The sequence below is a fragment of the Aythya fuligula genome, chromosome 5 (genome assembly GCF_009819795.1).
Source record: "Aythya fuligula isolate bAytFul2 chromosome 5, bAytFul2.pri, whole genome shotgun sequence".
Lineage (NCBI taxonomy): Eukaryota > Metazoa > Chordata > Aves > Anseriformes > Anatidae > Aythya > Aythya fuligula.
The window spans coordinates 56437373-56450194 of record NC_045563.1 but is presented as its reverse complement, the minus strand read 5'-3'; the positions used below and the strand labels follow the sequence as shown (position 1 = coordinate 56450194).

General features: G+C 42.6%; 1 protein-coding gene across 1 annotated transcript in view; it reads left to right on the top strand.

Annotated features, from left to right (window-relative positions):
* LGR4 (leucine rich repeat containing G protein-coupled receptor 4) overlaps positions 1-12822 on the top strand; it is a 73451-nt gene that overhangs the window by 37072 nt on the left and 23557 nt on the right. Inside the window, exons 3-4 of the mRNA XM_032188987.1 lie at positions 7455-7526; positions 8978-9049. Coding sequence (XP_032044878.1) covers positions 7455-7526; positions 8978-9049 — 144 coding nt within the window. The remainder of the gene's footprint in view (positions 1-7454; positions 7527-8977; positions 9050-12822) is intronic.

Sequence of the window (12822 nt, the reverse complement as noted above, 5' to 3'; positions counted from 1 at the left end):
TGTGTGAGTCCTAAATCAGTTTGATTCGGGATGAGTTTCAGACCTGCTGATACAAGAGCCATGCTTTGGTGGCTTAGAAAGTTCTCACTGTGCTTCACAGTCGCCTATTGTTTTCTGTCTGAGGGCTGAACCTTACGGCGTCAGGCTTCGAGACCCATCTCCCAAGCCAGAATTGATTATGCTGCCTCAGCTGCCAGGCTGGGGCTGCCTGAAAGTAAAAACCAGGTAAGAAACTTCTGGAGGCCGAGTAGCAGCCTCAGAACCTCTCAGGCCAGGCCTCCCCAGTTGCAGGGGTGTCTACAAAACCTAGGTATTGTGTTTACCCAGTATGCATCTGAAGTGGTTAGAAAAACGGTAACAGATTTAGTTGCCAAATATATGTTGATTGAATCCACTTCCACACTTCGCAGTGTCACTTGCTAGATGCGTGGTCGTTCAAATGATCCCATGCCTGGAAAATCAATAAATGTCAGGGCGAGATACAGGCTGTATGGACAGAATAATGCAGCTTTGAGGATTTATTGTCTCAACTGACCTCTTGTTTTCACCTTCTCATGTCTAATTGTCAAAGAATTTCATGATCTTGGAAACCCGAGCATCCGAATAGCAGTACCTGCCAGAAGTGCAAAGCTGTAGTTGTTTCAAGAGCTGCATCCTAGCTGGTGAAAACATGTCTTGGTTGCCTTGATATCTGTGTTTCTGCTTTACAGACTTGGTAAGAGACGTGTATTTATAGCTATGAAGGAGTGTGTTGGTGCTGGAAGAGCTTCTGTCAGCTCAGTGTAGCAGGCCGTGTGCCGATCCACGCAGGCAGCAGAGGGCCTGTGTATGTCGCATGGCCTGTGATGATGTTGGTTTCAAATCCACACATCCAGCTTGGAGAGTCCGAGTCCTCTGAATTGGAGCTGTCAACCACAAGTCCTCTGAGAACATCAGAGACCCTGCTCAGCAGCTGGCCCACCGCTGTGGAAGCCATTCCCGTAGCACAGCCAGGTGCTCCTGATCTCTCAGCATCCACAGCAAAAAGAAGTTAGTGCTCAGACATGGCTTTTGGAACCAACAAGAAGAAATAAGAAAATCTCCCCAAAAAGTCATCTCTCTCCTCTCCAGCGCTGGCTTATTTAAGTTTGGCTATCGTGGTGAGGAATGTGGGATGTTTGTCTCAGGTAGCTCCTTCTGTAACCTTGATGGCGTCTGTAACAGTGCCAGTTTGGGCTCAAAGAAACATAGAAATCCAGAGCGGCAGAACATAGATAGCATGTACAGACCCACCCTAGTGCTTTGGGGTAGCTGTCCAGGGAAAGGTTTAGCTGGCCTATAGTACAGCAAAGGAAGGTTAGTTATCATGACACAATGCAAGACATGCAAAGATAATTAGGGAGAAGATATATTTTATAAAATAAATTCTGCTTTCTGCTTTCAAGGTGGGAGAAATTAAAGTTGTTTACTGTAACAACTTGTCATTATGACTGCAGAATAGTTGTTACCAATTTTCAATGCAGCATGTTTTTACTGATTTTTAGAAAATTTCTGCAAATTTCTGTTTGTTTGTTTTTTCTGTCTTTTTTTTTTTCTGGTGAATGCCAATTGGGAGTATTGTGGCAACTTGCTTCAACTGCTCATATTGTATAATAATTGTTATAGGTTATATGTGTTTCCTTAAGTGCACGGCCCCTGATGGTCACCACTTCAAGGAGGCCTTGCCCAAATACTAGGCATCATTCAATTTGTAGGCAGTATCTCACAAATTAATGACACCTCATTTTGCATCGAGGAAAGTGCTCGCTTTTTTCAATATCAATAATTTTCCCATTAACAAGAAAAGAATATCACTATAAATATTCTGTGATAGTCCTTGAAAAGGAGCATCACACAACCACGTTTTGTCTTGCAGTAGGTGCTAGTGACTCTTGCTGAATATCAGTGTTAGAAATTATGGAGAGGCTGTAGACTTTCTTTTGATCGGTTTAGTTTACTTTGTTGTTTTAAATTTCAGGTCAGGAATACATTTGGAAAACAAACTCTTACCTTGGAGTTCACTATAGTTTCTAGACAACTGGAGACGTGAACAAGTCTCAGGATGGGAAGTGCCTACTCAGCCTGATGGAGCGGATGCAGTTTCAGTGCTGGTTGTAGTTGTAGACCTCCTTTTTTGGTTCCTGATGAGTCTTGGCATATGTAATCAGAGTTCTATAAGTAACGGCTGAGGCTGTAGAATAAAGAAACCAGTGCAAGAAAAGGAGATGAGGATGAATGCATTTTCCATTACCAGAAGCAGAATAAAGTATCCATTAAGTTATGCTAAACTGGCACGGAAGAATTGGAGTAATCTGTAGGTTATTGATTTGCTTCACAGCAGTGCAGCAGGCTGCAGCTGACAGAAGTCCCAAAGGGGCCGTTTGCTTCTCACAGATAGGCAGAGTGAAGTTTAGTCCAGCAATACTGCTTCCACTTAAAGGCATGCCCCCTTCTGCAGCTGCTGAGGACAGGCAGGAGCTGTCTGCACAGGCGTGTGCCCTCTCAGGGGATTGCTGCACGGGAGAAGCAGGGAGCCTTTGATATTTTCCTACAAATGTCTGTACCTCTTTTGTAAAACTCAAGCCTTTAGGAATAAATTGCAGGATGTAACTATGGATCTCCAGCGCTTTTCGCTTGTTGAAGTTAGAAGGTGAGTGTAAAATCATCATCCTCTGCCTTTTCTGTGTGGCTTTAAAAAAGCAGATAATCATACATTTTATCGATTCTTTGCACTTAAGAAAAAACTGAATTCCATTCCAAAGTGGCTACTTTGCAGGAATAAGTGGAACATGAAACTCTTTTCCTAGGTCTGAGAATTTAATCCGTATTCTCCATTAGGTGTATCTGTAAGATATTTTCAGTCGTTACTCCTGAAGCGGGAGAACTTGAAGCAAAATTCAAATTTGTGAGTGAAGCACAAAGAACCCTGAAAAAACTGATGGCAGGGGTACAGGCACTTATATAAGGATGACAGAATAGTCCGGTGGAAGACAGCAAAAATGTAAAGAAATTGCCAAAGTGTGAGTGGGGAAGCAACCAAATGTTTTCCTGTAGGATGAAAGGATGTAGCTAAAAGTTGGAGAATTAAAAGGAGACGGGGAGCGGGCAGAGAACCAGTGGCAGACGGTCAGAAAGGTTGACTGGACCTTGAACAGGAGTCTTGGGTCTCACTAGAAAGCAGCTAAGAAAAATAATAAAAGTTTGTGATTTCTTATGACATGTAAAGCTTGTCAACATAGGAATTTTCAGTTGAGAAAGCCAGATTACAGTTGATGCATGGAAAAAGTAGCCTATGTATTATTATGGCAGACAAAGACTGCCAGGTAGTTAGGAGCACACAAAGGTGGAAAAAAAACAAACAACAACCTGAACTAAATTAAAAAAAAAAAAGGCAAAACCTCTCTCTCTCCCTGTGTGTGTATGAGATAGGGAGGTTTTCAGAAGGACAGGAGGAGACGTATTCTTTGCTCAAGTAACTCAGGTTCAGCACCATCTGGGATGAAAGACAAACAGAGAGGTTTCCAAGATGTGTGTGTTGCATCCTGTCATGATGAGAGTGGTGGTTTTAATTGTCGTGGCCAAAGATGCATCCGTGGGACATCCTCCCTGATTCTGGAGTGACATGAGTGATTGACTTGGCTCAGTTACCATGCAGCAGGGTTGCCAGAGTTCATTGCAGAACTCTTAATTTCCCAAAACAGAGGAAAAAAAAAGTCTTTGCTGCCTTCAGAACAGTTTGATTGCAAGAAGTGATGCTTGCTGTGTACTCTGGGAACGAGATACCGTGGAAGACTGTTCCCCAGCCAGATTGTATCCCGATTTCTGTAGTAACAACAAGGTGTCCTCTACATCTGGAGATCATTTACTGTGCCACTTAAAATAATGATTAGAGTGTATTGGTCTCCTACCAGTAATGACAGGATAGCAGAGGGATTTTGCCCTCCATATGTCCTACTTACTCTGTTATGCGAATACACTGAAATCAGTTTTGTCCTTTTGGTTGTGTCTAAAATGGCAAGAATTTTATCCCAACAGTAGTCTATTAAATTACATTTTTACTGTCTGTCTCTGTAGGCAGACCTATTTTATAGTCCTAGGCCTTTTGGAGAAAGCTCTCTCTAACGTTGATGTGACTTAGTCTGTAGTCAGGCCGGCCGACTTCCAGCCTCACTCTCTCAGTCTGCTTGCATTCAAAAGGAAGAAAAGGATGGGTTCTCAGTTCCTGACAGTGTAGGTGTAGGGCTGCCTTCAGGTGTCACCTCGGAGCAGCTCGGAGGTGTCCCACCGTGGTGAGGAAGTGTCCAGGACTGGGCCCGAGCAGACCGGGCAGGCTGCTGGGAAGAGGTTCCGCTTGCTTCTGTCTTGCTGGGCTTCTGAGCCTTGGTAATGCTGGGATCTTCCTCAGCCTGCTTACCCCATGTTTTTGTGAGAGAGAAACAGAGGTGCTTTATTTCGATGTGTGTCTGAATATATAAAAAAATTATACTTTAAGCTCTGAATGTGTCTATTTTTCAGACATGCTGTAAGGAGGTACGTGGAAAACCCAACCGTGCTATTTCAGTGACATTTCAATGCACGTGCTGTATACGCGCTACGTTACGTGCCATTATTTGCTCTTTTCTCCCCTTAAAATGAAGCTGATCATGCAAAGAGAAATCCCTCCACCCACCCAGCTGCTGCGTGCTGAGGGCGGCGTCCAACACATTCGTCCTTGCCTCGTGGAGAGCTGCAGCTCCAACCTCCTAACGAGCAGCTCCGCTCCCCAAGGCTAGGACACGAATGATAAATGTATATTTGGCAAACTGATTAGTAAAGCCTTTGCACACTTGGCTAGTTGTATCCTGTTTCCTGGAAGGCTGCCAGATGGAGGAGAAACGGAAATGTATTGGATTGCAGTTTTTTTTTTCTGCTGGTTGGTTGCAAAAGGCTGAATAAACAGGAGTTGCCTTGAGGTAGGCTGAGTCTTGCTATTTGAAGTCACGCAAGCCTTGCTTTGGCTCGGTTGTATTTTGTTTCCAGTGCTCTGTAAATTGTGTTAGGGACACTCGGTGAGTGACACTTGGTGAGGCTGGGGGAAGGTTGTTCAACTGGCTTTAGTTTAGCTTTCTAAAACAAATCATAATCCTGAGCCTCTCTGGGAGGAAGAAATTACAGCAGATGCCTGATATGTCACACACCAACCCATTTAACTGGAAACCTCAGCAGAGCTGGAACCAGAGCTGCTTGACAAACATTCATTAGGACTGCTGCGTTTTGAAGAGCGTGTTAGGTAATCAGCATCCACTGTTGTTTTAGTGCCAAAATAAGTCAGTGCTGAAGCCTCAGTTAAATTTCTCTTGATTTCAGGATTTCTATTTTGATGTTTCGAATGCTTTTTAAAACAAACATGTGTTCTGCAGATCGCTGCCAAAATTACTGGTGTAGAGACCCAGCATGTTTAATCTATTTCTTTTAGTTTACAGTGACCTTCTCAGGAAAATGTTAAAACAAAAGCCATGAATCCTGGAACATTTTTCTCCCCACCCCTCCTTTGAGGTGTAAAAAAATTGATTTGGGGTACCTACTGGCAACAACATGAATTTGGGGAGGCAGATATTTAGTTGCCATGTGGAATTTTTCATTCCTATTAAAAATTCAAAGTATTTGGAAAATCATATCACAACTCCCAAGTCCCGAGGTTCTTTGCAGATGGGGCATTTCAAGAATAAGTGTGTGTTGTTTCTCCTTTTCTTCTGGTTCAGGGCTGCCCAGTTATATACAAGCCACACGAGCTTTTCCCAGCAGTCAGCTCTCTATTTTTTTAATTATTATGATGATTTGTAAACAGCAGGTGATGAGCTTTAAGCATGCTTGTGATGATGTTGGAGCTAAAGCTATGGCGACTGGGGTGTGCATAGGAATGCTGGAAACTAAAAGCAAGTTCTCTAAAAGAGAGTAGGATCTTCAGCTACCATCCTGTTCACAGTGAGCAATCCTCTTCTCCCTTTACTCACAAATGAAATTGTCTGCCTTTGACAAATGGGTTTGATAAACATAGCTGTAATGCTCTCTATTAGGCAGCATTTGATTAAGCCATTAATTCTGCTATGAGCAGACTGCGATCGGGATCAAATGCTCTGGGTGATCGCTGCTATGTAGTTAGAGAGCAAGATAAAATGTAATCGCGTTGTTTTGTTAAGCTGATACTTCAGATGATGCTACTTGATTTCCTTATTTTCCTGTTAGAAATGATATTTTCTCCTAGTGTGGCGGTCACACCTCAGTTCCCGGTAGCAGTGGCGTGTCGTGATGCCCTTTGAAGCACCCATCCTGCTTCTCAGTTCTGAACGCTGCGTTGTACGTGGTATCCCACCAGATGATTTCATTACACAGCCTCTTCCAACACGGATTTTGCTTAGCTTGGATATGAAACCGAGTCCAAAAGCAAAGACTTGGCCTGAAGTGATGGCACCTTTTGGCAGCTACTGATCACCAGGTGTTCTGCATTGTCCTTACCCCTAAAACATACACCTCGTGTCACAGCTATCCGCTGCTCAGCAAAGCTTGGACCACACGGGGTCTGCTGGTCGGGATGCGGGCAAAAAGGTCGTCAAAAAACGGAAAGGGGGATGGGAGGAGCTGCTGGAAAGCAGCTGTTGGGGCTGATGTTCCTGCTTTGTCTTCTGCGGTGCCTCCTGTATGGATTGCTGCCTGTCTCCTGGTTATTTTCCCAGTTGGGTTGTGTTAGCATCCCGCAGTCCAAGGCTGAAAGCAGCCTTGGTTGGAGGCAGTGGGATTACTGCCGAGGATGCTGTTCCCTTCCTTCTTCCTCGCTTCCCAAAGCAGTTTTCTTTCTGAAAGAAATATCCAAAGAGCTGACAACAAAGTGAAAGATGACCAAGACAATTGTCTTGGTGATGTTGGCAGGCTTTCTGTCAGCTGTCAACGCTGTAGATGTACGGCCTGCCTGGGAGTACCGTTCACATTTGAGACTCCAGTACAAACTTTTCCCTCCCTCTCCTTAGCATCTAGCTATTTTTACTTCACTGCAATTTCTTCAGAAACTGCTGCATAGATTAAAACCACATGTATATCAGAGCATGTGTTTCACTGAAGCAATGCTGAAAGCCTGAGGAATTGCACTGATAGTGGGAAATGAACTTTTCTCAAACCTAGTACCATAAAGAGATTTTTTATTGTTCTGTAGTGCTTTTTTTTTTTTTTTTTTTTTTTTTTTTTCTAGCCTGTTTATCCATGAGTCTGAGAGTATCCCGGTTGTGAGAAGCGTATAATGACTGAAGCAACTGATACAAACTTGAAAGATCATAAATATAGCATAAGTGGATGCAAAATACCTCGTTGTGTGCAAGATTTCTTGTGTTGGTGATTTGTCTTGGTAGATGATTGTAGAAGAACTGTATTTTATGACTAAAATTATTATTACAATTTTTTTCCAGGCGACTGGCTGGCAATGACCTTTCTTTTATCCATCCGAAGGCCTTGTCTGGGTTGAAAGAACTCAAAGTTCTGTAAGTAATCGGTTTTTAGAGCTTCATAGCTAGCTGTATGCTTTCTTATTGCATAGTCAGCCTATTTACTGATGGGCTGCCTTGAGATTTCTTTTCCTGTATTGTGTCCCATCCCCATCCCCACAAAAAAAAAATTACAGAGCTCCTACATTTTATATAAAGCCTAAACAGAAATTACTACATCCAGTTAGAACACTGAATTTTTTTTTCCAGATGTATAGCTTGTAGCAGAGGAATCCTAAGAAGGAAAAATCCTAAAAAGGGCATATAAGGCTTTTTTGTTGTTCTCCACCCCCACATCTTATTGCATCAGGTAGTGCTAGTGCTTACAGAGATTTATGATACCGGTTGAACTTTGCACCATACCCTACCGGAGATAGGAGTCATTCTGAGAGTTTCATGCTGCTTTAGGTGAAAATGACTTACTGTTGTAAAAAAAAGTTCAACTGCTTTTCCATAGCTAAGGATAAAAAGAGCTTTATGCTCTTTGGGGTTTTAGAAACCTCTACCCAGAAAGTGTAGCATTTATGCAGATGTAAATATTTCCAATTGCTGGTAGGGTAACAGATAGTTAATTAAACAGGTATTCAAATAACCTAATGACAAAGGACTTTGAGGTTCTAAAGAAAGTAGCGTAAACAGACAGCATAAGCAGGATGCAGATTAGGGAACTGCTGATCTGCAAAGATGTTTTGTGAATTGAACGCACAATATGAAGGCCCTTGGAGGTATCTCCGTTGGGATACTCAACTCTGGAGAAGCCTGAAATTCTCGCAGTTCCTGAAAAAATTGGTGTTTAGATATTAATTAACAGGCAACCTTACATGTCCAATTACAGTTACCCTAATATGCACCAAAACCTAATAATATTACATAATGTGTGAGAATCTTAATTATTTAAATTCTCTTCATATGAAAGTACCCATCATGCCATGCTATGGTGTCCATAAAAGAAATTCTAAAACTACAGCATAACTTTAAGTCCGCTTGGCTCTAGTTTTGTTTTGTATCTTTTTAATGTTGTGCCCAGAGGTGCTTTGTTGTGAATAAACTTTGTAAATTAGATCGCTAACGCATTGTGTATTGATGCGGCTTTAAGAAAAATTAGAGGTTTGTGTATTTTGTAGCATGTATAGGATGATTTCGCAAGAAAATAATGAAATGTCATTCATTTTAGCAAATTTGTACTAGCATTAAACTGTTTGGCCTCTTCAGTGAGTTCTTGGGAATTTCAGTGTATTATGTTAGAAGCTTCTTCTCTGCAATTTAGTACCATTAACGAGTTGCAAATGCAGCTCAAGTAGACCATTTTCTTGTTTCATCGTTGTCTTTTGGTATGTTGTCTTGATAATCGCACGTGCTTTTATGTGCACCATGAGCCATGGGCTCTGCTGTTTGTATAAAGATGATTGTCAAAGTCTACTACACTGACGCACTGGAAATTTTTACAGAACCCTACAGAACAATCAGCTGAAGACCGTACCTAATGAGGCCATCAGAGGATTAAGTGGTTTACAGTCCTTGTAAGTTTTCTTACTTTGCTTTTCTTCTTGCATTGTTCTTCAAGTTCCACTTTTGGTCACGTTGTACAAATTTGCTTCATTCTGTAAACTCCTGAGGTATAATCGTTTATGTAATAACGTACCCGGACTTTCTGATATTGCTGTTTCAGCCAAGGCAAAGATTTCCAAGTTCACAAGGTATTGTATTCATTGTCCTTGGGGTGATCCGGACCCAAACTCTTTCAAAACCCAAACCCGGGTACATGATTGCTGTATAAATGTAGAGGTGGTGCAGTTAAGTATTTATCATTCTTATGCATGTCCTAAGGTGTTTAAGCAATTTTAAAACGTTGTGCAAAAATGAATCATGCCCGAGTCTTTTGTATCTGGAGGAGGAAAAGGGGTTTCTGGGAAGGAGCATTGCTTGAGACATGCATAGTATTGGTTTTACTGGAAGGTGTTGAAATCACATAGACAGTTACAAACGCCTCAGCCATTATTGCTAGTTGCTCATAAGGTATTTCGTATGTGCTTATGCTATCTCATGGCTTATTATGTTTTATAAAGCATTTTAATCAGACCTTAATAGCTAGCTACAGCTCTCTAGGTGGTAGATACTTATCACTGATGAGGAGGCGGAGGGGGGAAGGGTTTCAAAATTTTTCCTCCTTTCTGCTTACCTACAGAGAGAGGGCAGATTATCTGTTCCCTCTGTGCCAAAACTCAGGTTTCTGGCGAAGATCCTGTTTCTTTGTGTTGCATCAGATTACGGAGTAGTTGTGCAACTCTTGCAAAGGTGCTTTCTGCATTCCCTGAGCTTGGATCGTGGCCACCACGTTCTCATGGTTGCTCCTGTATTCCCGCCTTTTCCATCTCGAGAAACCCCAAGAAGCTGCACAGGGCACTGTGAGACTGGCTGCAGGTTATCCCATGGCGGAGCAGGAGCAGGACAATGCGTAATGCATGCCATGGGGGCTGCTGCTGCTCATCTTAGGGTTGCAGTCTGCTTGGTGCAGAGGTTGTGCATCGTAATGTAACCCCTCCAGATGACATGGTATGAATAACCCTGTAGTAAGATTTCTAAAGAAGCAAAATGCCTCCCTCCTTGCTTCCAGCGCTTCTGAGGTGCCAAAGAAGAAACTGCTGCTTCAGTAAATACTTGTTTTCTAAAAATAATCCATTTAATTTTCGATGAATATGCTTTTGTCTCTGCTTATTTGCAGTAACGTTTGTTCTGTATTTGAAGTTCAAAATATTTAATCTCCAGTTGTTGGTTTGGTAATTTTATGGGCAAGAGAAAAAGGTCAAAGTTAAGAGGAAAATAATAAAGCCATCATATCTCTCTCTCTTCTGAAATTATTATACTTGGATATGATTAGAAACAAGTTGTTCAAAAAAGCAGATTTTTTTTTTTTTTAAATCACTGATTATGCAATACCAAATAATAGAGATGATATAATCATGTGATACAGTGTCATTGGTAGTGAAACATGAAGCCACAATTCCAAGTGTGGTGATGTTTGCTGTTCTGGGAGCTTCAGTGTTCGTTGACAAATGATAAACTATCAATTTTAGGAAGGTCCAAAAGGAGGAAATAGGATTAATAAGTAGCTAGATGTTTGTTTGTTTCTTTTTTCTGAGGAAAATCAGATTGTGTTTTCAAGAATTACTGTGAGAAATACAGTGGAACAATCCAGTCTGGAAGTCACTGACTATCAGTGTCAGAAAGTCAAAGAGTTTTCTCCTCTTTTGAGAAAAGCATAGTGGGAAATGTGAAGCACTTTTCCTGTGTGCTCAGTATACTTCACCAGAATGCATTTCTGTCATTGTCGTGTTTGAGGAAAACTTTCAATTTCTTCTATCACTTGTAAAAATTGCAAAATAGTTAGGCAGATCCCCTGCTAATGTAGACAGCACCTTCTGGCAAAAGAATATTGGACTGGTCCTCCAAATTTTGGGTGAGCATGGAAACCTGAATGCCAGCATGCTGCTTTATTTAGTAAAAAAAAAATAAAAATAAATAAACCCAAAAGCAAACAAACGAGCAAAAACTTTTGGAAAGAATGTGTCAAAAATGGATTTAAAGCTCCTGAGCTGCTCTGACCTTCTAAAACAAATAACTTGTTGCAGAATATGTGCTTCTACCTCTTTTATATATAATCTCCATCTGAAAACTGCAAGTTTAAACATTGCTTAACTGACTGTCTTTTGGCAGTTGCCCAGTTTGCTCTAAAGGTGGCTTTAGGGGGATTTTTTCTTGGTGAAGACACAATTTGCCTGTTCATGAAACTTCAGAGTGTATTGATAATCTGAGCTTGGTTTGCAGCTCCCAGAGAACCCCGTCTCGTTTCAGTCTCAGTGTGCTCCAAGTCCCGGCTGCGTAGGAAGGCAGTTGCCACATTGTGTGCGTTAATGAGCCCAGTAAACATACCTGGGTTGAAATAAATGAGATGGTTACAGGAGCTTCATGATTCCTAGTGTTTATACTATAGCTGGAGAGTAGCCAGTGTGGTTCAGAGTACTAAATGACAGCTCTTTATTTTCTGTTTATATTGGATATTTTCCCAGCTCTGGCCTCCTAAAGAGAGTTAGAAAAGAGTTATTATTTATGAAAGTGAAATTTTACCGAAAGGAAGAGTTCTGGTGAGTGGAAACTCACTTCTTAGCACCTCGGAATAGCTTATCTGGCAAGATAAGCTCTTACATTGCGCGATGCAGCGATACCTGTGGGCAGAAACTGGGACCGTGGGACTGCGCTGCTGGGATGGGAGCCGCCAGCTGCTTGTGCCTGCAGCTTTGGGGAGCAGAGAAAGCTGACGAGTAAGGAGCTACACGCGGAAGCAATACTGCCAAGCACTGACGGTGTATTTTTGTTACTACAAGGTAACGACGTGGCATCCTGCACTGTTTAAGTCTGGGAATGGTGTTGGAGAGATTTATCAGCAGTCCGAGGGTCACACGGAGAGGGGCAGCAAGGTGGTGTGCCGCCGTGATGGTGTGTGCAGATACTGAAAGGACTGGGAAATAACTTCAGAGGGTCACTTGTTTCAGTGCTTTAGTGTAAGGTGTGTGTTGGACTGCCATAACTTTTTTTTGGTAATACTGCTTATCCTGGGATTTAACCCAGAAATGGTTCCTTAAGCTACAGCAATTTCCATGATTCCTCTAATTCACCCCCAGAAACACAGATAAACTGATTTTTTTGTCATAACACAGGATTTTCTTGTGCAAACCTGAGTGTGATGAATACTGAAATTATTGCATTTAAAAAAAAAAAAAAAGCAATGAAAAAGGAAATTTGGAAAAAGGAACTGTATCCCATCTGAACTCAGTAAACGGATTGCTGCTGCTGTTGTCAGGTACTTGCCATCAAACCCGTGAGTCATTTCTGAAAGCTCGTCAATGGCCACCAACCCGTCAGAGACCACGTCTTGTAATCGCAGCCGGGGAAGCGCGGAGCTGTTGGCCCTGCACATGTGCGCACACGCCCGCGCGCGGGGAATGTTGGAGCGCTCTCCAGGACCGGTTCAAAGCACCGCAGCCTCGCTGCTGTTCCAGATTCCCAAACGGTGGTGCTGGGACGGTGCCAGTGCCGCACTCGGCTGCGGTAGCTCCTGCCTTGCTCCATGTGTGGGCGTTCACCCGAGCTGCAGGTCCGCGTCCGCGTGCGCCGGGCCAGCCGTGAGCATCCGTGGTACCCAGCCAGCTCCGAGTGGCGTGGCCCTGCCGGGGAGGAGCTGAGAGCTGAAGGCTGGGGTCCTGCTGCGGGACGGAAGGAAATGAGAGTGGCACCT